The 26,899-nt window shown below is 31.2% G+C and overlaps 4 protein-coding genes and 1 long non-coding RNA gene across 6 annotated transcripts; 3 read left to right on the plus strand and 2 right to left on the minus strand.

The window, feature by feature from the left end:
- Window positions 1-806: 806 nt before the first annotated feature.
- LOC137814386 (zinc finger protein ZAT11) lies at window positions 807-1,536 on the minus strand. Its single transcript, XM_068617093.2, has one exon. It carries the CDS (start codon window positions 1,441-1,443, stop codon window positions 976-978), a length of 468 nt encoding a protein of 155 aa, XP_068473194.1. The 5' UTR covers window positions 1,444-1,536; the 3' UTR covers window positions 807-975.
- A 1,962-nt stretch (window positions 1,537-3,498) lies between these two features.
- LOC137814388 (diaminopimelate epimerase family protein) lies at window positions 3,499-10,842 on the minus strand. The gene is made up of 9 exons (XM_068617095.1): window positions 10,321-10,842; window positions 10,078-10,245; window positions 9,704-9,774; window positions 9,423-9,480; window positions 9,058-9,237; window positions 8,705-8,789; window positions 8,208-8,267; window positions 8,021-8,094; window positions 3,499-3,840 (listed from the first exon to the last, which is right to left on the minus strand). The coding sequence occupies exons 1-9, from the start codon at window positions 10,585-10,587 to the stop codon at window positions 3,724-3,726; spliced, it is 1,080 nt and encodes a 359-aa protein (XP_068473196.1). The 5' UTR covers window positions 10,588-10,842; the 3' UTR covers window positions 3,499-3,723.
- Window positions 10,843-15,237: 4,395 nt separating this feature from the next.
- On the plus strand, window positions 15,238-16,517 carry LOC150029665 (uncharacterized). The gene has a single exon (XM_090304043.1). It carries the CDS (start codon window positions 15,498-15,500, stop codon window positions 16,284-16,286), a length of 789 nt encoding a protein of 262 aa, XP_090160169.1. The 5' UTR covers window positions 15,238-15,497; the 3' UTR covers window positions 16,287-16,517.
- A 1,223-nt stretch (window positions 16,518-17,740) lies between these two features.
- LOC150029666 (uncharacterized) lies at window positions 17,741-20,723 on the plus strand. Of its 2 annotated transcripts, XR_016521807.1 has the most exons (4): window positions 17,741-18,074; window positions 19,256-19,330; window positions 19,494-19,545; window positions 20,596-20,723. It is a non-coding gene; the product is annotated as an uncharacterized LOC150029666 (long non-coding RNA). The 2 variants fall into 2 exon arrangements; XR_016521806.1 differs by having other exon boundaries at window positions 19,494-20,711.
- Window positions 20,724-24,402: 3,679 nt separating this feature from the next.
- On the plus strand, window positions 24,403-25,911 carry LOC137814389 (uncharacterized). The gene is made up of 3 exons (XM_068617096.2): window positions 24,403-24,795; window positions 24,973-25,078; window positions 25,425-25,911. The coding sequence occupies exons 1-3, from the start codon at window positions 24,760-24,762 to the stop codon at window positions 25,559-25,561; spliced, it is 279 nt and encodes a 92-aa protein (XP_068473197.1). The 5' UTR covers window positions 24,403-24,759; the 3' UTR covers window positions 25,562-25,911.
- The last annotated feature ends 988 nt before the right edge of the window (window positions 25,912-26,899 follow it).

Raw genomic sequence — 26,899 nt, forward strand, 5'->3', positions numbered from 1 at the left:
CTTGTTATTTAAATATGCACAGTTTTATTTTTGACAAACAATTAAATAATATTACAAATTAAAAAAAAAAAATATATATATATATATATATATATATATATATATATATATACACACACATGATTAACGCTTATAATTCTATGCAGATTTATTAACGATAGAAAATTTTCAGATCATTATTTTAACTCCATTTCATTAAGTTTATAAATCACAAATGTAATACTCCAATTAATAATTATCCAATTTAATTAATGTAGTTTGGGTTAGTTTTAATTAGGATAGACAACCAAATCCAACTTGAATTAACTATTTATTATTTTATATTTTAAATTAATGAATCTCTATTAATCTTTTAAAAAATAGTTTAAAATATAAAGTAATAAATAATTAAAAAAAATTGATAACTAAAAATAAAATATCAATTTAAAAATTATTTTAAATACTATTAATTATTTTAATTTCTAAAATTATTTTTTATTTAATAACTTTTTATATTTTTTTAATATATATTTCAATTTACATTATGATAGTGTGCTCGTGCACGTGTGTTGGTCTGTAAGTCGGTGTGTGTTCAATATTTACAAATAAGAGTTGTGAATTGTGATGAAGAATCAGAAAATTGTATTCCTTTAGTAGCTGCAGCTACAACAGACTCATGTGTCACAAAGAATGTTTTGATCTATCATTGTTATAAGGCAAAAGAGCTCTTTAGTAACTTTCTAAATCTGAGATTTATTAATAGATAGAGTGGAGTTGTTAGTTGCTTACCTATCATTGTTACGTAATTTGACTATAGCAAAATCATATGTGAGAAACAAATGAATTAATAAAGAATCAATAATCTACAATCGAGGAGCCTAAAAAAATCATCTACAATGGAAAATCCAATGAATTTACACAAAAAATGGAAAGAATACATGTGTCCAGAAGCGGGTAAAAATGTTAAAAAAAGTTATGAAGGAAGAGCATTATTCTCTAGAGGTGTAACTCCAAGTCCAAGCACATAACCCTGGTGCTGTTGGACCTTTTCAGAACTGGGATTTTGGCAATAACTTGGTCGATAGAAGGAATAGGAACAAACCCTTCGTTGCTGACACCTCTATGTTTTCTCATGTGTCCTCCCAGAGCCTGCCCCAGAGAGAATTCTTGGCCACAGATGGAGCACTCGTGCATTTTGGGTTTGCTCCACAAGCTAAGACTTTTTCCCTGTTCTTTCAGTTCTTCCCCTTCTACTTTCTGCTTCTTGTGGCTTGCCCTGTGCCCTCCCAGTGCTTGAAAAGATGAGAACTTGCGGTTGCAGGTCTTGCACTCAAATTCCGCAGAACCAAAACTTTTCTCTTGTGCCTTGTTACTTTCTTGTGGACAAGAGAACAGCAAAAGACACTTTGCCAAATCTAAGTTCTCGAATCCTTCATTACCTCGTTGTCTCTTCATTCCTAACATGCTGAATAAGGAAAAGGTGTTGTGTTGTGTGTCTCGAAAGAGTGTGTTGTAAGAAATTATGAGATTCAAAGGTGGTGATGAGAAACTCTGGAACATGGTATTTGGTATTTATAGGATTTGGGTTGGCAACGAGTAAAGATAACAAAAATTCAACAAAGTTTTGTTTTCGAACTAGAATAAAGTAACCATGTTGGACTACGCTTTTGACTAGTTGTAATTACGCGAACGCCCCTGGTTACGTAGTTGCTTCCCGAATGTTGTCGTTGTAAGAGCCAAAATATGTGGTCCACGTGAGGCTTGTGCCCCACGCTCACTTGTGCTTTTAACTTTTAGGCCGCGTTAAGTAACGAGTGAACAATCACGGCCCACAAAAGTTCCACGAAACTTCTACCTCTCTTTCTCCCAACCCGGAACATTCTGTGCAGCTTCTAGTGTAACAGAACTTTTTGAACAAAAAGGGAAAGGAACTATTCTGAAGACATATTTGATCGAATGGTTGAAAAATCACGTTTTTCTTTGAGTTCCCAACTGGGTTGATTAGTGGTTGGTAAGAACCATCTGAAAGCTCGTTCTATGCTTTCACACGGGGATGTGTGAAATTGCGGCAGAATCCGGCCTGTGTAGGTAGTGAAACTCCATACCCAGTCAAATTTGGGCAGCAGATTAGTTTATACTTTGCAACCACACTCATTCCTCAAGCAAGGTAAGAGTAAAAAAGAATACTTTATTCCCAGCTAATAGAAAATTCCATCACTTGATTCGTACATACTACTTATGTATCAGAAGACTAATATAAATTCTAGTCTTTTTTGGTGAACAACATATGGGCAACGCCCCTAATATCTACTTCTAGTTAGTTGGTAGGGACTTTCATCTAACTATTCTCAGTATGATTCCGATATGCAGAAGGTTAGTTGTTCAACATTTTGGACAAATGGTTTATATTACACTATTTTTACCTTTAAAAGGTTTATTCCTTTACGAAGGTTTATATACGGATACATTTTTTATGTATTAAAAAAAAAAGGTTATGAAAAACTTTGTATACATGTTTGCTTCAGACACCTACCATCCTTTTTTTTTACTTAATGAAAAAGTAAAGAACATTTAAAACAAAAATTATAATAAAGATATCGTAAAACTTGAGTTTTTGTAAGAAGTCTTTTATGCTAATACGACAGAATTTGAAATATCTAAGATCTTGGATCTTAGAACTAAAGATATTTTTCAATCTTAGAAATATGATTTGTATAAGATTCTTGCATCTCAGCAGAATTAGTAATGAGAAGTAAACATGACAATTTGAAGGAACAAGACATTTGTCACATTACCTTTATAACAACATTTTCGTTAATTTGACGAAAAAGTTAAAATATTACATTTAAAAAAACACTTAAGTATTGAAATCAACTTAAAAATAAAAGAGCAAAGTAAACTATTAAGTAAAAAATAAAACATTACAGTAAATCCTTGGAGATGATCTAGAAGTGATATTTATTTGGGTTGATCGAGAGAACTCACATTCCACTTTTGGTAATTTTACTTATAGAATACACTGAATAAAAAAGAGAATGTCTAAAGATGATACCCGCAATAAAGTAAAATCAGGAATCACTCGACTTCTTACCTTTCTAACGGAAAAAAAAAAATCATTTTGGAAGCTTAGTATCACCCCTTTTTCTAAAAAGATATTTAACAAATTTTACTAAACGAAAAAGTTTCAATAATTATACTATGTTGTTGATCGCAACCAGCTTCAAAATATTTTAATATAAATAACTGATATCATATATTATTTTCTAAGAAATTGTTTTTTTTCTATTCAATGGAATTGGAACCTGAGTAGATTTTGAAACAAAAGAAGGTATCGTTCAGACTTGGAAAATATATCCACCTTTTGCAGCATTTAATTGAAAACAGCGAGTATCTTTTTCACACCATATTACATTTGAGCTATATTATCAACAAGTTGATTTTTTTCTTCTGTAACAGTAATACTGCTGACGTAATCTCAATCTCCAACAGTTCTACCTAGAAGCACAGCAAAACTTGCAATTTTACAATCTTGAAACCAGATATCATGAAAAGCCATTAATCCACACAATTCAACTCACCGTTCAACTCATGAATGCACCATTGTGACTCATTAAACCAAATGGGCGGGAAGAGATTAAATACGTAGTGAAACATTCAGTAAAAACAAGAAGTCCGCCTCCCATGCAAAGATTATTCAGTAATTCCTAACTCACACAAGTATTAGTTTTAACAATGGGCTGTTTATCAAAGAGGCAAAGATCCATAATAAACTACATCGGCTGAGCCTGTCATATACACATGATTATCTTCCTCCTTCCACTCAATCTGAAGCGGCCCTCCAGGTAGATCAACCGTGCATATCTGTTTCAAATTGACAGATTAAAAAGATTATGGCAAAATCTACGCAATTATTTTTTGGGTACAGTGAGGAAGAACTTGCACTTTAGGCATGTGTGTGCGTTCAGTCTCTACAAATAGATCAAATATAAATCCCTCTACAACTATCCATTAAGACTCCATTTGGATACTGTGAAAAAAATTGAGGGAGTGGAAGAGAGAAAAAAAAGAAAGAAGTAGTAAATTGGTGTAAAATGAGATTGTTTTGTTGAAGTGAAATAGAAAGGAAAGAGAGGAGAAATGAATAGAATTATGTTTGATTGGGGGAAAAAGAAGGAAAGTGATAATTTGTGATGAATGACAATTTTATACTTGTCTTTCATATTTTTTTAAAAATAAGACAATTGGATTTGTGATTTATGATTTATGCCTAATGACCAAAGGTGTTTCCAAAAACAGTATTCGTAATCAATTAAGTGATTAATTAATTATGCATAATCAATTATATCACACCACATAATCAATTATCCTGCAAAACCCTGGGCAAATGGCAGGACATCAAGGCACAAATATGGAAAACCATCTTTGAAACCGTGCTTCTCCTTCAAAGGGCTTTCCATCTCTGCCAATTTCTCCACGGACATCCCAAAAGGACAAAATCATGCTTCACGATGTGGAAGACAAACCATTTTGGTCGTGAATGTGTTATGCAAGTCATGGGTTACTCAACTAAAAGCACGGGTAATGTAGTCAATTTCACAGATCACATTTCCTCTTCTTTCTCATTTTACTAGCAAGGAAAACCATACATGTGGGGCATCGATGTATTTCATCACAAATCATCCCAAATCACTTCATCCAAATTCACTACTTTCCACACTCATCCATCCTCCCCCCCTCCCTTTCACCCCAAACAAACACAGTGAAAATGCTGACCTTTTTTTTTGAAACTAGACACTTTTATGATCCATTAAATAAAGATGTGTTGGGAATTCATTCGACAATACTTCACAATTTTTTTATCATGGCAAGGGTCAAAGGTTAGGCGTGTTGGGAATTCATTTAACTACAATAGACAATTTATGATACCGAAGGAAACAAATCATGACTCAAATTTTAGAGACAAAGGTCCAGTGTTGGTATGTAAGTATAAAATATAGAATGCAAAAACATATTTAAGTTTTCCCCTGTTGAAAAACCTCGTCTGACTAAATAAACGCAGTCACATTCACCATCCAAAGCCACTTTACAATGGCAGATATAACACCAGTATCAACTCAAGACAAAATGACAACTAAGACCAAAACAATATTTGTGACAGAAACTACAGAAAGAACAACGCTAATTTGCAAATGGTAGAAATAAATCATTTTTCATATCTCAATAAATGATACCATAAATCCATAACATGCATTTAGAACAAGTGATGCAACTGACAGTAATTTTGCAAGGTTTAGACCATCAATACTATTTGTGAAGCAAGGCCAATGACACCATCTGTCTTGTACCTGCAGAATGCGGTAGATAACAAAAGACACTACTGCAGCAGCCAAAGAGTATGACACTCATTTGATTTTATTGAAATGTGTACCAGATTGTCAGAAGCTTCCAGCTCCCTTTAATATCATCATCTTCCAAAATTATGTTGGAAATACAAGACAAAGTCCTTTCCAACAGTATATTGAGCTAGCCTATGAGTGAGTAGTTCTTTAAATCTTTATAAAAAGCAAGCAGTTATCTTCAGACCCAATTACGAAAGTATATGTAGAACGAACAAGAATATGGCCTAAAGAAACAAGTTGGTCGACCTACATTGGTTAGGCCTTCTTTGTTAAAGCTGTTAGATAAGTATTTAGTTAATTAGCTCTTTTTACAACAGTAGCGGAGGTAAAAATAGAGGAAAAGAATGTAATTGATGGAAGTTAGTAGGTGAGGGCTAGTTTTGGTTGGGGGACTGAGCTCTCAAATTCCTCGGAACATTTCCATAATGCATTTCCATCTTCTTTAGGAACCCACTACTTCAAGAAACGGGTATACTGTAGTAAAGTTCTTTCTTTCTTCCATCTGATATATGCCATTGCTAACATCGGTATAAGGGCACCTTGTCAATACAAAATAAGAAAGCAAAAGTAGTGTTCTTAAAAGACAGTTCGAGTAGGTTGAGTGAATCACACACACGACCAAAGTTTCCTCCACCTTTCTAGAGATGGATACCAGATAAAGTAATTTCTGCATGGGGAACTGCCAGCAAGGCAAACTTGCTATCATGTTTAAGAGATAGAACAAAAATTGAGAAGACATTCAGTTGGACACTTGAGTTGTGGTAATTTCTACACCAGTTCAACTTAAATATATATTTATGGTAACCTCAACTCAACTTCTTTGTAGATTTTCTTTTGGTGCACCTACCAAAGGTTATTTTATATTGCTACAGTGCACACATTTGAATCTATCATTTCCGTTAATATTGTACTTCACAAAGCTATTTGATAGAAAACATATGTTTCATGAAAACGTATCTTCAATATCCAGTTGGAGCTGACTCCAGAAGCTAACTTTCAATCTGTCCCTGTTCTTTAATATTTATTCCTTTTCAACTGTTGTGACTGAAATAGATGATTGTTCTTTTTCTGGTGAACTGTGAGCCATAGGGTGATTGTACTCAAGGGTTATCTCAAACAAAAGGCCTTGAGGAGGTTTATGACCATGGTCATAGCAGAACCGAATGCCATGGGGCACCAACCATAAGTGGCCCGTCAATTGTTGAATGAGGACCCGACATGGCAATTGTCAATTGGTGATATGCCAACTTCCTGCCTCTCCATGTTTAGTGCAGGAGGAGAGATGGTATGACTTTGTGTAAGGACATCTGGGAAATTTAGGTGACAATTCCATCGCCCATCGCCTACACATCGTGACATCTCCAAAATACACTTTAGGTTCAACATCTGAAGCCACATGATTAGACGCCTTGCTACCTTTGCCAGAAAACCTTTATGCGCCATTATGGCCAGATACTGACAGCTTTTCAAGCAAGCTGAATTTTGCTACTGAAAACTTTCCGTACTAGAAAGCTGTGAGAAAGATGGTGGTGATGGAGAAAGGATTGTAGTAAAGAGCATAGTGGTCAATCCCTAGTTGCCAAGAGAAGTGGCCACGCCCAAAACTGAGAGCATATAGCAAAACCTCTACTCTAATATAATACACATGTATACTAAATAAAATAATTAATACTATATATATATATATATATATATATATATATATATATACACACATATATATACAAGCTCAACAAAAGAGAAAAAAAACACTACAAAATTGGGCACTAGCAATCATCAATAATACAATACAACTCATGATATTAATACCCAAACAAAATATAAAGTAGATAGAAATAGTAGTCAAGGGAACAAAGAACTAAAAGCCCCAAAAGCCCAAAGAAACTAAAGTACAAGACATTAAAAATCAAATACAATATTTAATATGAATCTTCATTCTCTTCAAGATTCATCTCAGTGTCGCCATAGAGAATACAAAAGAGCACATGAAGTCAAGGACAAAAAAAGTTTATGGCTGCTGCCAGCCAGCATGAAAGAAAAAAAGGAATCTGAGAACAAGGAACACAGAGAAAAAGATTATAGGCAGCCGTGGAAAAGGGAAATACAAAGCATATAAAAGAGAGAAATCAGAATTAGAGAAAAGATGAGAAAAACTTCAAAGGAAAAGAAAAAAGAACCTAAAACAAATAAGAGGTTGTCCTCAACGGAGTGGTCTGGCTGCCATAAAAGGTTGCCTTTGTCAGGGAAGAACAAAGGTTACCAGACAAGAAGAATTGTCTGTGGGTTCAGGAGAGAATAGAGAATAAGGTTAGGGAAGAATGTGCACGAGGGATAGAAGAGCTTCTCTTCAAAAGCTAACCTAAAAGCACTACTAAAATTCTAAAATACCCTCTCTAATAATCACAGATTGAGGCTATTTGGGGGGATAAATGTGTACAGCCACCCTGTTACACCGCTACTATGCTGTCTCCAACAGCAACACCGAAATGCAGCACAACAGCATTTGCACAATGCCCCACCGGAACACCACCATGCTACACTGCTAATACAGCAACTTCGGCCTTATTGACTACAATTATGGTAATTTTTTTAATGAAAAATTAATAGTTTTCATATTGTTACAAGCATAGTAGCAAGCTTACCCTCCCAGCATGACCCTCAAGAACTGCTGCAACAACAGTAGCACAAGCTCCCGTTCCACAGGCTAGGGTTGCTCCTGCACAACAAAACATGAACTCAAAATTTTGAGGCACGTTGAACTTACCCTGACAATTGTACAAACAATACTAATACTAATCTGACACAACATGGCTATTAGAATATTCTAACCTGCTCCCCGCTCCCAAACACGCATTTTCAAGTGAGAATTAGACAATACTTGCACAAACTCTGCACATTAATAAAGAAACCATATAATTAATGAGATATACAACAACTGAATTAGCGTGATGATGACTCCCCGCATTTCATTTGAGTCATACTCAAGGAATCAAAACGTCAATGGAGAAACTCTGCTGATAAATAAAGCAAGCCATAATTGCACAATATTATATGCCTAACCTAAGCTACTACTACAGTTCGACCAAGTCCAAGAAAAAATACCAACAATATCATGTTACCAAACATTAAACCAAGAAGAATTGCATGTCACTAAGTCAGTAACAACCATTTGCCAGAATGTGCATTTAGCTTGCCATCAAAGCTATATTGCTCAAGGAAGTAAAATAAAATAAAAAGCCCCAACTGGCAGAAATAAAAAAAAAAACGATGGGGTCAGCAAAGGTAAGAAAGTTAACAAGCATAGTCCAATTATAGAAATATCTTGCCTGTGTTAGTTCGTGCTGGGAACACCTCATGATGTTCAAATTTTGGGCCAATTTCTGCTAGCTTCAATTCATCAACAAGCAAATTCTGTTGCAACAAGGATTAAAACAAACATGGAATAAGCAGCAAAGGCTGAAAAATATTAATCCATGTAAAGCTGTAGCACAGCAGATGAACTTTGACATCTTAACTTTTGGGATGCAATTAAAAAAATATTTATTGACCTTAAAAATTATATTTCAAAGAAGCTATGTTTCTTCTGATCCAAATGGTTCCAAATTCAATTGTATGCAAGAATATTCATCATAAAAGCAAATCGTAGTATGACATATGTACTGTATGTCAAAATAAAGACCTGGCTTCCTTCTCTACTGAAAGTAACACAGTGTGGATTTCCCATGCTAACACAGGTCACATGCCAGATAACTCCATCCACGACCAGCTCCGATTTAACAACAGCATTATCCTTGTTTGCAGGTAATTTAGTAGGCACATCTGAGGCTTTAAGAACCGGTTCCCCCATGTCAACTCTTACCTGAAACAGTTAGTATTATCTATCAAGCTTGAGAAAGAGGACCAATATCAGATAAGAGACAAAAAGAATATTCCTCCCTAACGTTAAACTAATTAAGGCACCTTAGGAGCAGCAGCATGAGCCAATGCCTTAAAACAATATCACAAATCAATAAGTAAATAGCAAATATTTGCAACGTAACGTACATTTCCATCCTCTAAGACTTCAGGTATAATCAGACCAGCACCTGTATGTACGGTAAAACTGCAATGCAAGAAAATACATTAGTCCATTACTATATAATGATAATGACCGAGGTGGCAGCTAAACCATCATAAAAAAAATCATCATCATCAATTTATTAAATCAATTTTCAACATTATCTGACACAAATCTTTTCTTTACAGAGATTTGTTAGACGTAAAAAAAGCTCAGAAAAGAGCAATTAGGAAACATAACAGAAAAGTTATAGAAAGAACAACCAAACCTATGGCTTCCTTGTAAATTCTCAAGCTGAGAAACGAATTTGGCAAAGCATCGCACTCCATTGCCACACATCTATGAAGAAGAGCGTCAATCAGATAAATGACAACAAACTTGTCAGTGATAAAAAAAACTAAGAATCTGTACTTTTTTAAGCTTGTGAGTGATAAAATTCTGCATAAACATTTACAGGAAAAAAGTAACAAAGTAAAACGGATTGGGGTACTCTCTTTAAATTAAAATCAACTTATGCACTTTATTATGCATTTCACTTTTTGGAAAAGTTAAATGAGAATGCTTCTAAGTTTATCTTAAATTATGAGAAAAACTCAATATTTTCTTCTAGGCCTAACTCCATTCAACCAAAAGGAGAACTACCTCAGGTTCACTACCATCAGAGTTGAAAATTCTCATGGTATAATCAGTGCCATTGATGCCAGGCAATACAAAGATAACTCCGTCAGCTCCAACACCGAAGTTCCGATCACACAGTTGCACCGCTTTCTCTGCAGTGATCCTGGGCTCGGACGAGTCTCTATTGTCAATCTATTCAAAACGACGCGTCAAACACCGAACGGTTATTAATTCAATAAAGGGAAAGCGAAGCGGAATGGAACTCACCAAAACGAAGTCGTTTCCGAGGCCGTGGTACTTGGCGAAATGGAGAAAGCCGGTCTGTAGGCGGTTGAGGAAGGAAGTGGAGGGGGTTTTGACGGGGGCGTCAGTGCTCATGGAGGAGGCGACAAGGCGGGAATTAGGGTATTTGAAAGTGCGTCGCGGTGTGGGCAAAGTGAATCTGGGAGAGTGGGGGGAGAGATTATTGAGGGAGAAGAGAGTGCGGCGCGTGGGGGATGTGAGAGGAACGGAAATGGTGGCTGTTATGGCCATCTTTGCAGCTTCGAATGGCGGCGGATACTGCAGTCTGCCACTGTCACCGTCTGGCTTTGACTCTGGCGCACCGCGAAGCGTTATGAGCTTCCGGTTGTCTACGGTTTCTTTCAGGATTATTGTACACAATCTCGGCCGTTAATACGTCTCTTGATGTGATTTTTCTTTTTCTTCCTTGGATTTGCTGGTTTGAGAGAAGAAAATTTACTTACAAAAATTAATTGTTAAAATTTGTGATAGTGAAATATATACAACAACAAAATTAGAGGAACTTATAGTTTATAATTATAATTTCAATTATCATTTTTTATAAGAGTGATGATGTGTCTTTAGTATATTTATGTGTCATCCAAATACACACTATAAAGTCCACCCAACCCTAAGACACATACACAATTAATGTGCCACTATCTATTCCTTGCTTGACACAACTTTTTCTCCTCTTTCAACATCTTTCTCCCAAACCTACCCTTATTCTTATTAATTATATTCTTATTCTTACTAATTATATTGATTTCATAAAAGTTCTTATCAGACCAAATTTACTATAAGAATAAAGTTTATTTAACATATCAAATATTAAAAAATAAGGTTTACACCTATCCAGTTAAACATTTAATAATTAATTAAATATTAATTTAAAAACTATATATTAATAATAAAACTTAATTTAAATATTAATAACTTTTTAGTCTTTAAAATAATATACATGTATTGGTAGCATCTGCACGACTGAAACCATGACTCGGTACTCGGTCTAAATTGACCGATACCACCAAAATCATTACGCCTAAACGTGATTAATGAGACTAACCAGAGATCAAACACTAGGTAATGCACACCTAAGCATGATCCAACTCCCTAATCCGACCCAATAATAAAGGACTCATGATAATCATATAAATAGGCACAAATTCCAAGAATCACATACGTCATTACACAATATTAATAACACTGAGTGATACCGAATTCTCACTTGAGCGTCATAGTGTCCTTTGCAGATATCATCCGAGCCTGTAGATCACGAGAATAAGAGGTATAGTAACGAAGGGAGAGCGATGAGTTCGATTTGAGAGGAAGGGAGGAAGTGAAAACCGATCGGCCAAAAAATAGTCTGAATCGTTCTCTTGGTTTCAACCTGATCAAGAATAATACATAATTTAATTAATATAATAAATAACTATTTAGTAATAATATATTTAGTACGTTATGAAACATTTGAAATAGAAAATAATAAAAGTTAATGTGATTACACCATAAAAAAAATCATTAATTATTATTGAAGTCAAAAGAGAAAAAAACATAAATAATTAAATATATAAGTCCATCTAAAATGATTGTTTTTTAAGGCGATAAATATAAACATTGAATACATCATACAAAGGTGTGACCTATATTACTAAGATCAGTCTCCATTTTTCCAGTACTATAACATCGTTGGATCATTCTCCATTATAAAAGGTTCCTCGTCCTTCAATTCATTTTCCTCTAAGAAACGTAACAACTTATCAAACAATATTCAAATAAATCGACCAATATTGTCAAATATCATATTATTAACCATAATCACATGATTTATTTTAGCAAGTATAACTATTAATCCAGATCGTTTTATTAGTCTACTATAGATTACTATTTCACATTACTTCAACTCTTACCACTGAATTGTCTTTGTCTCGTTGAAAAGGTATAAAAGATTTCACACTAAAACCTTAAAAAAAATACTTTATCAAAAGTAGCGCACTTAAATCTCACTATTTTTACAAAAGAATATACATAAAATTAATTAACTTTATATGAAATATATATAGTGAAAACCTCGAAATTCAAAAAATATAGAGAATATTAAAAAATAAAGGCTTAATTAAGTTTTAAATCTTTTATAAATTTTGATATTTTAATTTAAATTTATTTGTTCTATTCAGTATTCACGATTTTTATATATATCTTTTCAATTTGTTGCATTGGATGACGTAACATTTATCTTAATCTTACTTAATTGTATTAAATAATGTAAAATAATATTATTTTATATGATCATAAAAATTTATAATTTTTTAATACATAAAAACAATTAAATGAGATAATAGGACAAAATAACAAGCACATATCAATTAATAGAAAAAATAAATAACAGAAATTTAATTAAAAAATATAATTTTTTTGAGTATTAGATAATATTTTTTTAATAAAAACTCAATGGTAAATAGCCTAAAGTTTAATTAAATAAAAAAGGTTTAATTACCTTTTTCGTCCCTATATTTATAGCCAATAGTCAATTTGGTACCGTGGTTTTTAAAAAATTCAATTTGGTCATTAAGTTTTTTAAAATGTATTCAAAATGGATTGTGCTTACATTACTTTGGTGAATACTGAATTAGGGTTTAGGTTATTCAAATTGGGGATTTCGAATTTCTGATTTAGGGTTTCTGATACGAGAATTGCTCCCTTGGTTATTCTATGGTGCGCTTCCCTGCTTCGATTCCATTCGGAGATGTGCTCCCCTCATTCGATTCTGTGATCCCCTACATCATAAACAACTCTGTATATGTTCTCTAAAAGTAATAAAAAACAGAACCACTCTGAAACTAAGTCAAAAATTACTGACCTTATAAAGGAGCAACCACAAAACGACACCACGGTCTGGATCACAATCGCTGCCCCTTCACCACCCCTGGACCGCACCACATAATCGCTCCTCCAAATCGACCATGGGAACGCAACTCACCATCGTAACTCACGATCGCACCACAGAATCGAATGAGGGGAGCACACCTCCGAATGGAATCGAAGCAGGGAAGCGCACCACAAAATCCAACCAGGGGAGCAATCCTCGTATTAGAAATCCTAAATCAGAAATTCAAAATCCCCAATTTGAATAACCTAAACCCTAATTCAGTATTCACTAAAGTAATGTAAGCACCACGTAACTTACACGTGTCTGCCACACAAGCACCACTTAACGCCGTTTGGTGATATTTAACCGAAAGGACCATTTTGAATACATTTTAAAAAACTTAGGGACCAAATTAAATTATTTAAAAACACTGTACCAAATTGACTATTGACTATAAATATAGGGACGAAAAAAGTAATTAAACCAATAAAAAATAAATAAACCTACAAATTGTCCGGGAATAATTATACAATACAAGTGCATTCACTCCTGGCTGTGAGTATATTTTCTGATCTTCCTAACAAAGATATGAAAAAATAGTTGTTATCTTTATGCTTTTTTTTATTTACAATAAAATGATTAAATTAAATGAAATTTCACAAAATTAAGAATTAAGGTCAAAGTTTTGTAAAATTAATAATTAAAATATGTTATGTTGGAGATCCCACATCGACTAGAGATGAGAGCCTTCCATTGTATATAAGTGGGTGCAAACCTCAACTTCATGAGCCGGTTTTATGGGGTTGAGTTAGGCTTAAAGTCCACTTCGTAATATGGTATCAGAGCCATTTCGAGCCTATCTTAGCGAGTGTTTGTGTTGGGCCTATCGTGCCACCCGCTATCGGGCCGCTATCAGACCACCTAAAATATATAAAGTCCACTTCGTAATATAAAGATAGGTTACGCACGCAATTGATTCGGTTAAACTAAGTGACAATTGCCAGCTACAATGTGCTAGTCCGCAAGGGGAAGGTAGAGTCAAATCCATTTGTTACAACAATAAATGGTCTGAAACATAAACCTAAACTGCAACATGGTTTACATAGGAACCACTTCTCATTCTTCAGTTAATCAGTTACATCTTGTTAGAACCAACAACGTTTTTTGTTAGCACACAAAATCCAACCCAAGGGTAAACTCACATGCATGTTTTGTTCTATAGTATAATACACAAAAGCAAAACTGTAGTTCATCTGTCAAAGCCTAATTATGAAGTGCCCAATAATAGCCTTAAAAAAGTTTATGTCCTAAAATAGACCACAATCAATTAACAATGAAAAGAAGAGCATATCGATGATATATTGGGAAGCAACATCCCTATAAACACGGCATAGTCGATTCACTGAATAATTGTTGAATTAGAATATAAAATTGAAGTTTCTGTTTCTTTTACCAAAATCATATATCATTTCACTTTTGTCTTCTAGAGCACTTACCCAACATTCATAAAGCACCTCGTCTTAGCCACAAAAGTAGCATTTCATTTTTCAGATTGTACGTATGAATATGATTTCTTCTGAGAACGAGGTAAATGATTCTCCTATATATATAACTTACTTTATATGCACTTCATTATTTCATTTGTGTTCCAATTATTAATTTTTCTGTTTACATTATTGGATGAATCCATACCTTTTAGGGACATTATCAAAGTCTAGATTCTCTGTTGAGCTACAGTTAAAACAATGTTCACAAAATGAAACTATAGCTGATGTTACGGCAACAAGTTGTATCAATAAGATTTACCTAATAACAACCAAATAACTTATTTTGTTTGGACAAAGTGTAGTTTAGAAAACACAATCATGTATGTCGACAATATTGTCAAAAGAGGTAATACTTAAAATCAAAAGGCCCTTTGAAAAGTTGAACTGCCATTGCTTTTACCTTTTTGAAGTTGAACGCTGGTTACTTTTGAATCCCTATTATTTCACGTGCCAAAGAACATTTTAACATTGTTATTTACCATGACTAACGAACTGATAAGTCAAAAGTAAATACCAGTGGTGGCTTGTAAAATACATCATGAGCCATGCCGAAAGGCAAACACCTTTTGTCTTCACATTTTGAACAATCCCTATAGTAACATGCTTCAATCATTCAGTTACAATACTCAAAACATTATTGTTTGTAATTTGAACTCAGTTTCACACTGACAAAACTTTGTCTTGTCTTGTATTGACAGAGCATTGAGGAGGTTAAGCACAGGCTTCTCTGCACCAGGCTCGAAAAGATGACAGCAAAAATGGAGGCTAATGCTAAGATCAAGAAATATGAGGAGACAGTTAAACACTTGTACAAATTGTTAAAGAAAGTTTGCCAAGAAAGAGATGAAGCAAGAGACCAGCTTCAATTGCTGATAAGGAATTTACAAGCATCTACCCCCGTTGAGACAACCAGTGTTATTCCTCAAGTGGATCAATCATGCCTCCAAAACAAAACAAAGCCATCAATGAATAGCACCAAGGTATCATATTCAAGTTCCAAAGTCTTATCAGATCATTCATGTGAGTTATCCTTGTCAAATCTCCAGTCAAATGAGAAACATTTCTCCACGAGTTTAATGTCTCAAACAAGAATAGTTGAACCAAGCAACTTGACCCTATCAAATAACATCAAAACACACATGGTTGATAGTGATTCCCTAGCGATAGATAAACTAGTTTGTGTAAAACCCTTGCCTGAAAAAGGTAGATTACTGCAAACTGTAACAGAAGCAGGACCTTTGCTTCACACACTTCTAATTGATCCAGTTCCACATTGGAATAACCCTCCCACTTTTTCTTCCCTTGCCCTTCCACTTGGTACCCAAGAAAACGACTTTTCTACCAACACAGATCATGATAAGACAGGTGTTAATCCAAATGCATTCATTCCAACTTCTTTAAGTTTGGCCTTTCCAGGGAGTTCTCATGGACCTTCTCATACATCTTCTGCATCCAATTTTGGGTTATGTGTGGATATGGATTCCAACATGATGCTGAATCATGCATTAACTGGAAAAAAGAGAAAGGTTTTGTAAGGATTGCGAGTTTCCCCACTTTTTTTTGGCTTCGAAATCAGGCTTGCTTATTTTTTTATTTGTATTTTGTCAGATAATAATAAATTATATGTATAAGATAGATGACTAGGTTACAATTGCACTGTTATGAGCTTTAGTAAAGTCTTGCTAGATAAATGAAGTTATGTGCATAGAAAGGAGACTTTTGAATGAGAGTAATGAGCAATACCATGGTTACTTTGTTAAAAATAATTCATGCATGTGCTCCTTTCTCATATTCATGTGCTCATTTCATAAATTATAATCATAATTATTATCATAATTATAAAATAATTATGTTATGATTTGGCTGCTAAATTCGATCTCTAATTTGTAGTGATTTAGTAACTGAAATAGAATATTGCTAATTTGTAGTAATATATTTGTATTTAGCTATCGAAATTAACTCGATTGCTAATTTTTATTGATTTAATTATTAGATTGATCTTTAATTTGTAGTGATTTATTTGTATTTAGACTATGAAACCAAATTGGTCGCTAATTTGAAGTAATTTAGCGACCAAAATTAAATTGGTCATTATTTCAATCACAATTTGCGATATTTTTTTTTTCGATCGCTAAAAGTCATTAAATACCATTTTTTTTTGTGTTATTGTTGATTCTCCACCTTCTCATTATCATCCACGTATTTGTAAGTCCACCCAATTACGAGATTTTTTTTATTTTTTTCATTTTTCTTCCTTTTTCTTCCTTTGATTCTTGTTAGTTTTTCCGTTTAGTGCTAGATTGGGACAATCCCTTACTAGGAAAAGGGTCAACCTCTTTATAGTTTCTTACTAGAATTCGAACAACCTCTTAATAAGAAAATCGTCAAACAAACTATCAATTATTTAGATTTTAAAGTTGATAGTTAAAACATTAGTAACTAGATATCAATTTAATGCTAGATCTATATTTTCAACTTGTGCATTCAATTAAGTCCATTAACGTCTTATTTTTAACAACTTAGCACACATGTTTATGGGAGTAATTGTCCCCGCTGCAAGTAATTTTGTGAAGAATAAAATACATGAAAGATGAATTAGGTGTTTAGTTATAAGGAAAAAATATATTTTTAGAATATAAAAAACACATAAAGCAGTTATAATATGTAAAAGTTAAGGTATTATAAATTTTTATTATAATGTATTTTTTATAAATAATTTTATGTATTTAGCATAAGCTAATAATATTATAGATTATAGAGTTTTTTTTACAAAAAACTATATGAGAGAAAACGAATTAAATTATTTTGTTTATAAAGGAAAATTAATATGTGCAAAACTTATATGGAAAAGTTATTTTGTATTAGCTTTTTTCAAAAATTTAAACTTTATCCCATTTATAAGTTAATTTCAGTTTATAATTAAACTGGTTATATTTTTTTCTCATTTAAAAGCTCCTCGAAACATGTGAAAGGGACATTTTTCTGTAGTCCAACAATTCTTTCTCATATTGAGTCTTAATTTATTAATGATGTTATAATAGCAATTGGTTATTAAAGAGAGTTCAATAACTTATTAGGGTATCAGCTTAATTCATGCATAAAGCCTCTTCACATTTTTCATATCCCTTTTCTCGTTCCATTTTCCATTTCTGCTATAACAGGAATTTAATATTTGTTTCTTACGATGATTGACATCAAAAGAGAAAAAAAAAGTGTGTATAGTTTGTGTGAAGAGGAAGACAAGGATGATGATGATGGAGAGAGTGAATAATAGTAGCAGACATGCAGTGATCTCAAGGTCTCTAATGGTGGAATGCTGTCAGGTACAAATTCCATATTCAGAGATGACTGATTAGTGGTGATAATTTAAATATCTTCAAGTGTCATAGTAAAATAATAAAATAAATGTATAAATAATGTAGGGATAAAATAAATAATATAAATATAAAAAATATATCATTTATCATTGTCAATATCTTAAAGGATAATACTAAACTAATAAAATAAATATTGTAAATAGTGTTATGGTTAAAATAAGGTGTTGCTTAAAATATAAAAACAATACAAATAATAAAATAAAAGTCGGTTGTTAACAAGGAAGAAGAAAAACGTTAATAAAACTCTACTTTATTATAAAGGATAAAAAAAAGGAAACAAAATAAATGTATTAAGAGTAAATAAAAATAAAATAATAATAAACATTTTAGAAGTTTGAAATTAATTACATTTACATGACGATAACAAGTTATGAATAGCTTAGGTCCTCTGATGTGATGTATATAAATTGTTTTTCAATTTTATTTTTAATAATATTTTAAAGTTATAATAAAACATTTATAATGAAAAATCTGATATAAAAAAAATTAGGAAATATTATAAAGTAAAATTAGAACATAAATGATAAAAAATAACTTTCATCGATAAATTAAAAAATAACTAAGCATATTTTACTTACAATTTAAGTCATACAAGTTTGGAGTATTTGATTCTACCTAATTAATACAACTTATACAATTTAAGTAATACAATTTATTATGAGTAATATACTTAATTACTTTATTTTTATTATGATAAAAAATATTTATAAAAAAAATTAAAAGAGGATATATAAGAAATACATATCCCTAAACACTATTTTATTCATATGTTTAGGCTTAAAATAATAATAACTAATTTTTCTTTTGACGATAATTATTATTAATGTAAGTACTGATAAAAATAGTTTTAGAGTATAAGTGAAATTAAAATGACATATGAATATTTTATTATTAAATTTAAAAGAGTATATAAATAAAAATGCTCTAAAAATTCCATTTTTTTTGTCTTTGCTCTAATATTCTGAGCTCCTCGCTCATCAGTTTGAAGATCGGAGTACGCCCTTAGATTCTTGACAGCGAATACTACAAGACTACTCGATCAGAATCTCTGTTAGAGTAGTTCATTTTTGTTTCTTTTTTTCTTTTCTCTCCCTTCTCTTTAAGATTCTAACATTCTCAATTATCAGTTTGACGATCAGAGTCTCCCATTGGACTCCTGACATTGAATTCTACGACATTGTCCGATCAAAATCTCATATAAAGTAAGTTCATTTTTGACTCATTTTCATTTCAGTTAGTTTTGATCTGGTTAGGTTTGTCTTGAGTTTTAGCTTGCATGTGATGCTTTTATCTTCAGAAATAGTCTTTATTAGTTCAGGGTTCTAGTGGTATAGTTAGATTTTTTATCAGAACTTTATGGTGCAGGTTAGGCTATCCTTGAGCTTTTGATAATTTGGAGCTCTTAGGTCAAGTTCAGGTAAGGGAAACTAATTTTATTTTTTAAATAGAATCCTAGGTTAAAAGATCTGGATGTGGCGGTGACGTGGTTACCATTTCTAGTTTTTTCTTGTAGGATTGTCATTTTTTGAAGAGTAAAGTATTATATTGACTGAAATGGTTGATTTTGAATATTTTATATTGATTTTAAGGTGAATAAGTTGTTGAAAGTGTTTGTGACTAGGAATTGAAAGTGTTTGAATGATAGTATAAATGAGTTGAACTATTTTTTAATATTTTGTCTAATTACTTAAATGAGATGTTTGACGAGAAGTGGTTGTTTGATTTTAGATGATGATTGATTTAGAGAACATATATTTGGAACTTAGTTATGTGTTTAAGTATATTTTGAAATATATTTGGATTGTTTAGAAAGTTTAAAATATAATGTGATTGAATGGTGCATTGATGTGTTAAATGATGTATGTACTGGGTGAAAGTGTGATCAAGACATAGTATTTTCAGGAAAGGAAATACCGTGTTGAGATTTTTATTCAAGTGTATTGATTTGTGAGTGTCCTATGAATGAGACGATCCTGATTCTACTGATAGAATGGAATCACATAGATGAAGTTATTATTCAGTTGGTGAGAGTCGAAGGAGGTTCATTTAGCTGAGTCTGAGGTTTGAAAGAACTGATCAGAGCAGATCAAACAGATTTATCCTGTCATATGAAATGATGAGATATTGAGATTAATTATGTGCATGACCGTGTGGATTCACAATGAGTAGTATGACATGTGCAAGTCTTTGAATGCTAATTTCAATACACGAGTCTTTCGAGAAAGTAGAGTCGAATGTCTGAGTATGTGAGTGAGTAGAAATTTGACAAGAATAATGTGGATGATAAATGTGATAAACACTTGATGACTTTGCACAAATTACGAGAATTTGATGATTTATATGTGTTTTTAAAAAACAAATTTATATTAGAATTCTCAAAAATAGCTAGCTTACCTTGTGCTTTGTTTTGTGTTTGTTTTCTTTAAATTTGTGATGATCGTGTTAATTTACACGGAAGAAAATGAAGTTGCAGGTGATAGAGTTCCTCAGTGAGCAGCCAGATGAACAAATGTTTTATTTTGAATGTTTTATTTGTAGACTTTTTTGTGTATATATTAAATTCATATGAATAGGGATATCTTTTTGAGATACCAATATGAAAAAATAACATGTTTATATGTTAATTAGATATTACATGCATATTATATTAATAAATATGGGTAAAAATAGGGATGTTACAATTAAATTATATTTAAATTAGAGAATATTATTTTGCTGAAAATCATGAATAAGTTAATTTGTATTGATAAAATAGATTGTTTATCTTTTCTTAGTTAGAACAAATGTGTTAATGGAAGGTATTGTTTGAATTGCTTTAATAAATGTTTTATTTGATATTTTTGTTTAGTAAAAATAAATTCTGATTTTTATGATTCGGTTTGAATAAATGTTCATTTGAATCACTTTAGTAAATATATTATCTATTATCATTCAATGAAAACAAATAGTTAAAAACATATTGTTTGATCGTATAAGTGTATAATCTAATACTTTTATTCAATGAGAGCATATGTTTCAAGTAGACATATGGTGTAAATCATATGATATCCTCGCTCAATAAAATTACCTTTATCTAAATGGAGATATCATTTGATGTTTGTACTTAAATGGTCTGACTATTTTTTCTAGATATTTAAATTTGTAATATTTTTATGTGTATAAATTGTTAAATATAATGCTTGAATGATTTATTAATGGATTAATATATTAAGTGATGAAATTGAAGTGCAATTTATTATTACATTGTTTTAAGTTTCGAACATTGCATACATGTCTTAAATTTCTCTAAAACTCATAAAAGTCGAATATCTTTAAAATAGTAGATGTGTTAGTATATACTAAGGTTTTCTTAATATGTGTCATCTAAAAAATATCAATAGATACTCTTCGTTAAATATTTTTAATATAAATCTATATACAATCTATATGAATGTATCTCCTGAAATAATAGTTATTTTGAATTATTTTTCTTTTGATAAATTAGTTAATTATTATTATGATCAATGTAGTTAATTGTTCTGTGATAATATGTTATGATTTTATTGTATATATGAATATACACAAATCCCAATCCTGAAATTTCATCATCAATAAATTAAATAACTATTTCATACGTTGGTTTCTGAAAAAAAACATGTATTCGAATATACTATGTATTTGTTGAAGTTTTTTTTTTTAATTATTGAATGTTTAATACAAATCCACTATTCTACCATATAATAATGTTAGTAGCTTTGGGGTGTAGCATTCATGAACCCTACTATCCATATGTTTAGGCTAGTTAAAATACTAATAATTGATCAATATTATTTAACTGTATTTAATTTAGAGTGACCAAAGCCATCACATTATTTGAGAAAAAGTGTAAATTTATGACCTCACCCAGCTATATTCTTTTGTTATTTGTCAAACAAAATAAGTTAATATATTAATAGAGTAGGTTCACTTTTAGCCTGTCTTCCTTGATAGCCGATCAGTGATTTGATTTGCCTGAAAAAAAAATAGAAAGTAAATTGCTGAATCAGATTACTAAAAATAATTAAACACCCAATTGAAAAATAAAAATATTCGAAAGATTACAAAAATACTATATTATTAACATTCAAACTAAACTATCACCTTACTAAAATTATATAACAAACCAAATATATAAGTCAATATTTTTAAAATGGACATCTCCTGATAATTAAATTTTAAAAAAAGGAAGATGAAAATAGAAAAGTAGAAAGCATGAAGGATTGCTTTGAAAATCCTTAAAAATTCATAGAAAGAAAGAACGTGTCTCCATTTATATTTATTCTTTTCTTTATGACAAGTCATGAGTAGGAAAAAAAAACTTAATTTAAACTATCCTGTGTAATATAAATTGTAATATATGAATATTATAGTATAACACTAATTAAGGAGTAGTTTTCTAATCATATTCGGTTTTTTAAGGTGTTTCACATGCACCTTGGACACATCACATCAAGAAGAAAAAAGTGTAAACATTTGCAATATTAAATTTTTGCAAACATCTAAGAGATAAAATTGAGAATCTTTTTCTTTTCGTTCTAGAGATATGCTTCAAGTTTAAATTTGATGTTTTGTAGTTTTAGTCAGGACTTACATGATATTAACTTTCAAATAAATTAAAAATTGGTGAAAATTAATCTTTTCACTTATTTAATCCCACATTGAAACCAGAGCTTTTATTTTTCTTTAGGCTAGGCTATATAAACATTATTTTATACTCTCTACACTAGAGAACAAAAATAGGAAAAAATTGAGATTTATTCTATTTTAAAAATAAGAAACTCTTTCAGTAGAGTTTTCTCTCTGATTTTAAATATTTTACTTTATTCTTCATCTTGTATTGGATAAACAACATCTTCATATATTTCTTATGTGGAATGACTTAATTGGGAGTAGGAAATATGAAATATTTTCCAATCTTAAAGGTACTCATTTGTTAATTTTTATGATATTTGATTTTATGTTTAGCATTAATTTTTTCAATTTTAGGATTGATTATTTTAATTAAATGAGGTGTTTTGAGATTTTTTTTTTATATTTAAATAACTATTTGAGTGATATGCAGCGATGATTTTATTTTATCGTAACACTTTTCTACCATTTTTTAATCCATTTTTTAATTTAGATGTGTAATTATATAATCTTTATCAATTAAATAATTGTTTAGATCTATGCATAATTTTATTCGTTAGCTAAAAGAAAATATTTTTTTACATCAATAAATTATATTTACTCATTGTAAATGTATCATATGGCTATTTCTACTATTTATTTTATTTAAAATAGATGGAAGATAATTGTTATTACCTGTAGTGTGATGGAGAGATATCAAATTACATAATAATATCTAACTTAAAAACTTTTATAAAAAAAATTAAAAATTTAAAACTAATAAAAACACACATAATTATGTAAAGTCAATAAAAATTCCTAAAGAAGATTAAGATTCAACATTCCCTACATATAATTCACTATCAAATCCAAATTTGATTATAAAGACTACCTGCCTTTCTAAGGATTTTCTAAAAAACAAAAGTAGTAAATTATGGTAGATACTTTACTAATATAAAAAATAATTGGATTAATGAGACTCGACCAACCCAATTTTTTCAAATAGGTTAAGTGGGATATATCAAAATGAATAAATAGAATGAGTAAGTAAAATTAACAAAGAAAATATTAATTACGTATTTCTAGTTTACTATTCTTGAACTCATTTTACATCAAGAGATAAACTTTGTTAAAAGACACAAACTTGATGAATGAAATTGTATATTTAATAAATATATTTTTTAATTTGATATTTGAAATAAATTTGAAGTAACAAGAAAATAGGTGTTAAAAATAAAATGTGAATAATTTGAGAATATAATTGAGGAGACCCATAAAAAGTTCTAACTGAGCTCCATAATGGAACTTATTTTATGCCCAATGCATCACCAAATGTATGTCTGGATTCACCAAGATTGATTATATGAATATATTAATTAATTGAAGTGAATAAAATTGAAGGAAGGAATAACTTTACCCTCTGAATAAGTCTATTCCAACTTAGCATTGATTGATGACACCAACAATTGTTTTAGAACATGATACATGCATGCATGGGATGGTCCCACCAGTGCCACTTTGGAAAGACATAAGGATCTTGGGTCCCACACTTCACGTGAACAAGGGCCCCACCGCCACGTAATATGCCAACAACGTCGTTTGGTGCTCTTCGTGCAGTATAGAATCTCCTCTCATCCCCTCTCCACCAATCCTCGTTTTCCTCCCACGTGGTCTTGTGGGTCCCACCCCACCTCCCTGACACTCACCCTATTCATATTCATTTGTTTATGTATGTGTCGTGCCTTCTTTGTCTAATCTCTCTTCTTTTCTATCATCTCTTTCCCTACCACTTTGCCACCACCACGCTTATTAGTATTTTTTTAACCCTTCTCAACCACCTTCCTCATAAACCTACCCTCTTTTTCTTCTTCTTTCACCTCTTTCTCCTTCTTCTCCATTCAACCATCTCTTCCTCCTCTATAAACAAAACATTACTTTATTTATACTAACTCATCACATCCTTCACAAGGAGACACTTCTGCTCGGACAAAATCAATTCAGACCCATGGAAGACTCTTCCTCTGCTGCTTATATCCGCCTGGCGAGTTTCAATTTACTCTACCTTCAAACCCCTCTTCTGTATTCTGAAAATATTGTTGATTTCTGAAGAAAAAAACCAGATCTTTTACATATTTATGGTCCTTTCTCCTGTTTCCTTTGGTTGCATGTATGAGTTTTGATGATCAAGGTATAAATATGCATACATATATCTGTGTAGGTGCACCGTTTGATAGAGGAGTGTATCCTATTCAACATGAGCAAAGAAGAATGCATGGAAGCTCTTTCTAAACATGCAAATATCAACCCGGTTATTACCTCCACTGGTAAGTTAAATTCACTTTAGGTAGTTCAGGCTTTTTTCTCGAGCTGAAGCTCTAGATTTGAAAAACTGTGCTTTTAAATTAATTAATTCATTTAATTTTTTACTATAATATTATGACCATTTAGCTTACTATAGCTTGCAGACAACAGCCACTGTCACTGTATTTACTACTGAAATAATTAACCTATTAATTGATAATAGTACGTATTTGCATATGCACACGAATACAAGAAAACATGTAAGAGCTGTTATATATGCTTCACCATGTTGTCATTGTTTTCTTTTCTTTTCTTTTGCATTTTATTTGGTATGTGAATGACCCACATGCATGCATGTGATGGGAGCAGTTTGGAAGGAGTTAGCGAAGGAGAACCAAGAGTTTTTCGAGGTATATTCAAGGAGCAGAGCAGAGAGAGCTTCCGAGAGAGAGACGAAGGAAAGGATACAGAACATGGTTTCAGATTCTTCCAAGGATCGAGTTTAGAGTTTAGATTTGAGACGCAATCAAGGTTCATCATGAATCATGAATAAAACGAAGAAGAACGAAACATGTTGTTTATGTAATAATATCCTGATCCAAGGGTAGTAGTCACAGAACCAAACAATATTAAACCATAGGACAACATCCTAGTATCATCATCTATATAAGCGGCATAAATGACTTTATTTGATTTGTCCGAAGATGTAGAAGTTGAAGTGAACACTCTACAGTGATTGCAGAGTGTGACATGGGCATACAAGTGTCGTCAGTAAATAATTTTGAAAAAAAACTGTTATTTCATGTATAAATAAATAAATAAAATTATGATTAGAATATTAGAATAAATAAATAAATTCTACCTTTTTATATTTTATCATTTTTCTTTATTTTATATTTAGTTTATAAACCAGTAAACTATAAAATACACTACTTTCATCCTATGAATTTATGTAAAAAATAAAATAAATTTGACTTAACTGTAATATACATGAAAAAAAAAATTATAATATAAAAAGTATTGTGTGTGAAGAAAAAAATGTAGACAAATTTAATATAATATAAATTATCAATCTTTATATTAGTTTTATAATTTTTTAAGTTGTCGAATCACTTATAAGATATAAACAGTTCTAAGATTTTATTTTCAACATATAAGATGATTAATACATTTACTTTGTCTGATAATATTTTTAATCTTAAATATGATTTAAGTAGTTTTAATTTTGACAAACTTCTTTCTGCTATTTTAATATTTGTTGATATTTCTAATAATATTTTAAATTTAAATATGTTTTTAAATTTTTGTAAAGTTAATGAGTTTTTTAATTTTGGTGTTTATAAAAAATTTATCTTTCTTTTTCACTTTAGTACAATTTAAAATTACTGATCTCTATAAAATATGTGAATTTTTGTTTTAATCCTTATAAAATATTTTGCTCTTACTTTTAACTCCAAAATTTTGAATAGTTATTTTTAGTTCCTAATATTTATTTTATGAATCTTGTTTTTTTTAGTGATTGATATTGGTATTATATATTATAACATTAATAGGTCACTTGAAATTATTATTTAACTTTTGGTTTATTGTATTAGTAGTTTATTAATGTAGTATAATAATAGAAATAATTATTTTCAACTTTTGGGAGACTAAACAAAAACAAAAAAAATCATCCAAAAAAAAATAAGAGCTCACTCATTTGTTTGGATTTTTGACCATCGGGTTATTATTTTTTTTTTTACCAAAATGGAGTTCGTTTAAAAAAAATTACAAATTTAGGCAAGTCGTGTCAATTTGGCACGACTTCATATGCACAAATCGTTCAAATTTAACACGACTCTGTC

This window comes from Phaseolus vulgaris, chromosome 1 (genome assembly GCF_051622355.1).
Source record: "Phaseolus vulgaris cultivar YP4 chromosome 1, ASM5162235v1, whole genome shotgun sequence".
Classification (NCBI taxonomy): domain Eukaryota; kingdom Viridiplantae; phylum Streptophyta; class Magnoliopsida; order Fabales; family Fabaceae; genus Phaseolus; species Phaseolus vulgaris.

Excerpts from the sequence above, each read along its gene's own strand:
- LOC137814386 (XM_068617093.2), bottom strand. The coding sequence starts at position 1,443 with ATGTTAGGAATGAAGAGACAACGAGGTAATGAAGGATTCGAGAACTTA.
- LOC137814388 (XM_068617095.1), bottom strand. The coding sequence starts at position 10,587 with ATGGCCATAACAGCCACCATTTCCGTTCCTCTCACATCCCCCACGCGC. Across the intron at positions 9,481-9,703 it reads AATTTACAAGGAAGCCATAG|TTTTACCGTACATACAGGTG; the intron begins GTTTGGTTGTTC and ends CTTGCATTGCAG. Across the intron at positions 8,095-8,207 it reads TGTTTGGGAGCGGGGAGCAG|GAGCAACCCTAGCCTGTGGA; the intron begins GTTAGAATATTC and ends TTTGTTGTGCAG.
- LOC150029665 (XM_090304043.1), top strand. The coding sequence starts at position 15,498 with ATGACAGCAAAAATGGAGGCTAATGCTAAGATCAAGAAATATGAGGAG.
- LOC137814389 (XM_068617096.2), top strand. The coding sequence starts at position 24,760 with ATGGAAGACTCTTCCTCTGCTGCTTATATCCGCCTG. Across the intron at positions 24,796-24,972 it reads CTGCTGCTTATATCCGCCTG|GTGCACCGTTTGATAGAGGA; the intron begins GCGAGTTTCAAT and ends ATATCTGTGTAG. Across the intron at positions 25,079-25,424 it reads CCCGGTTATTACCTCCACTG|TTTGGAAGGAGTTAGCGAAG; the intron begins GTAAGTTAAATT and ends TGATGGGAGCAG.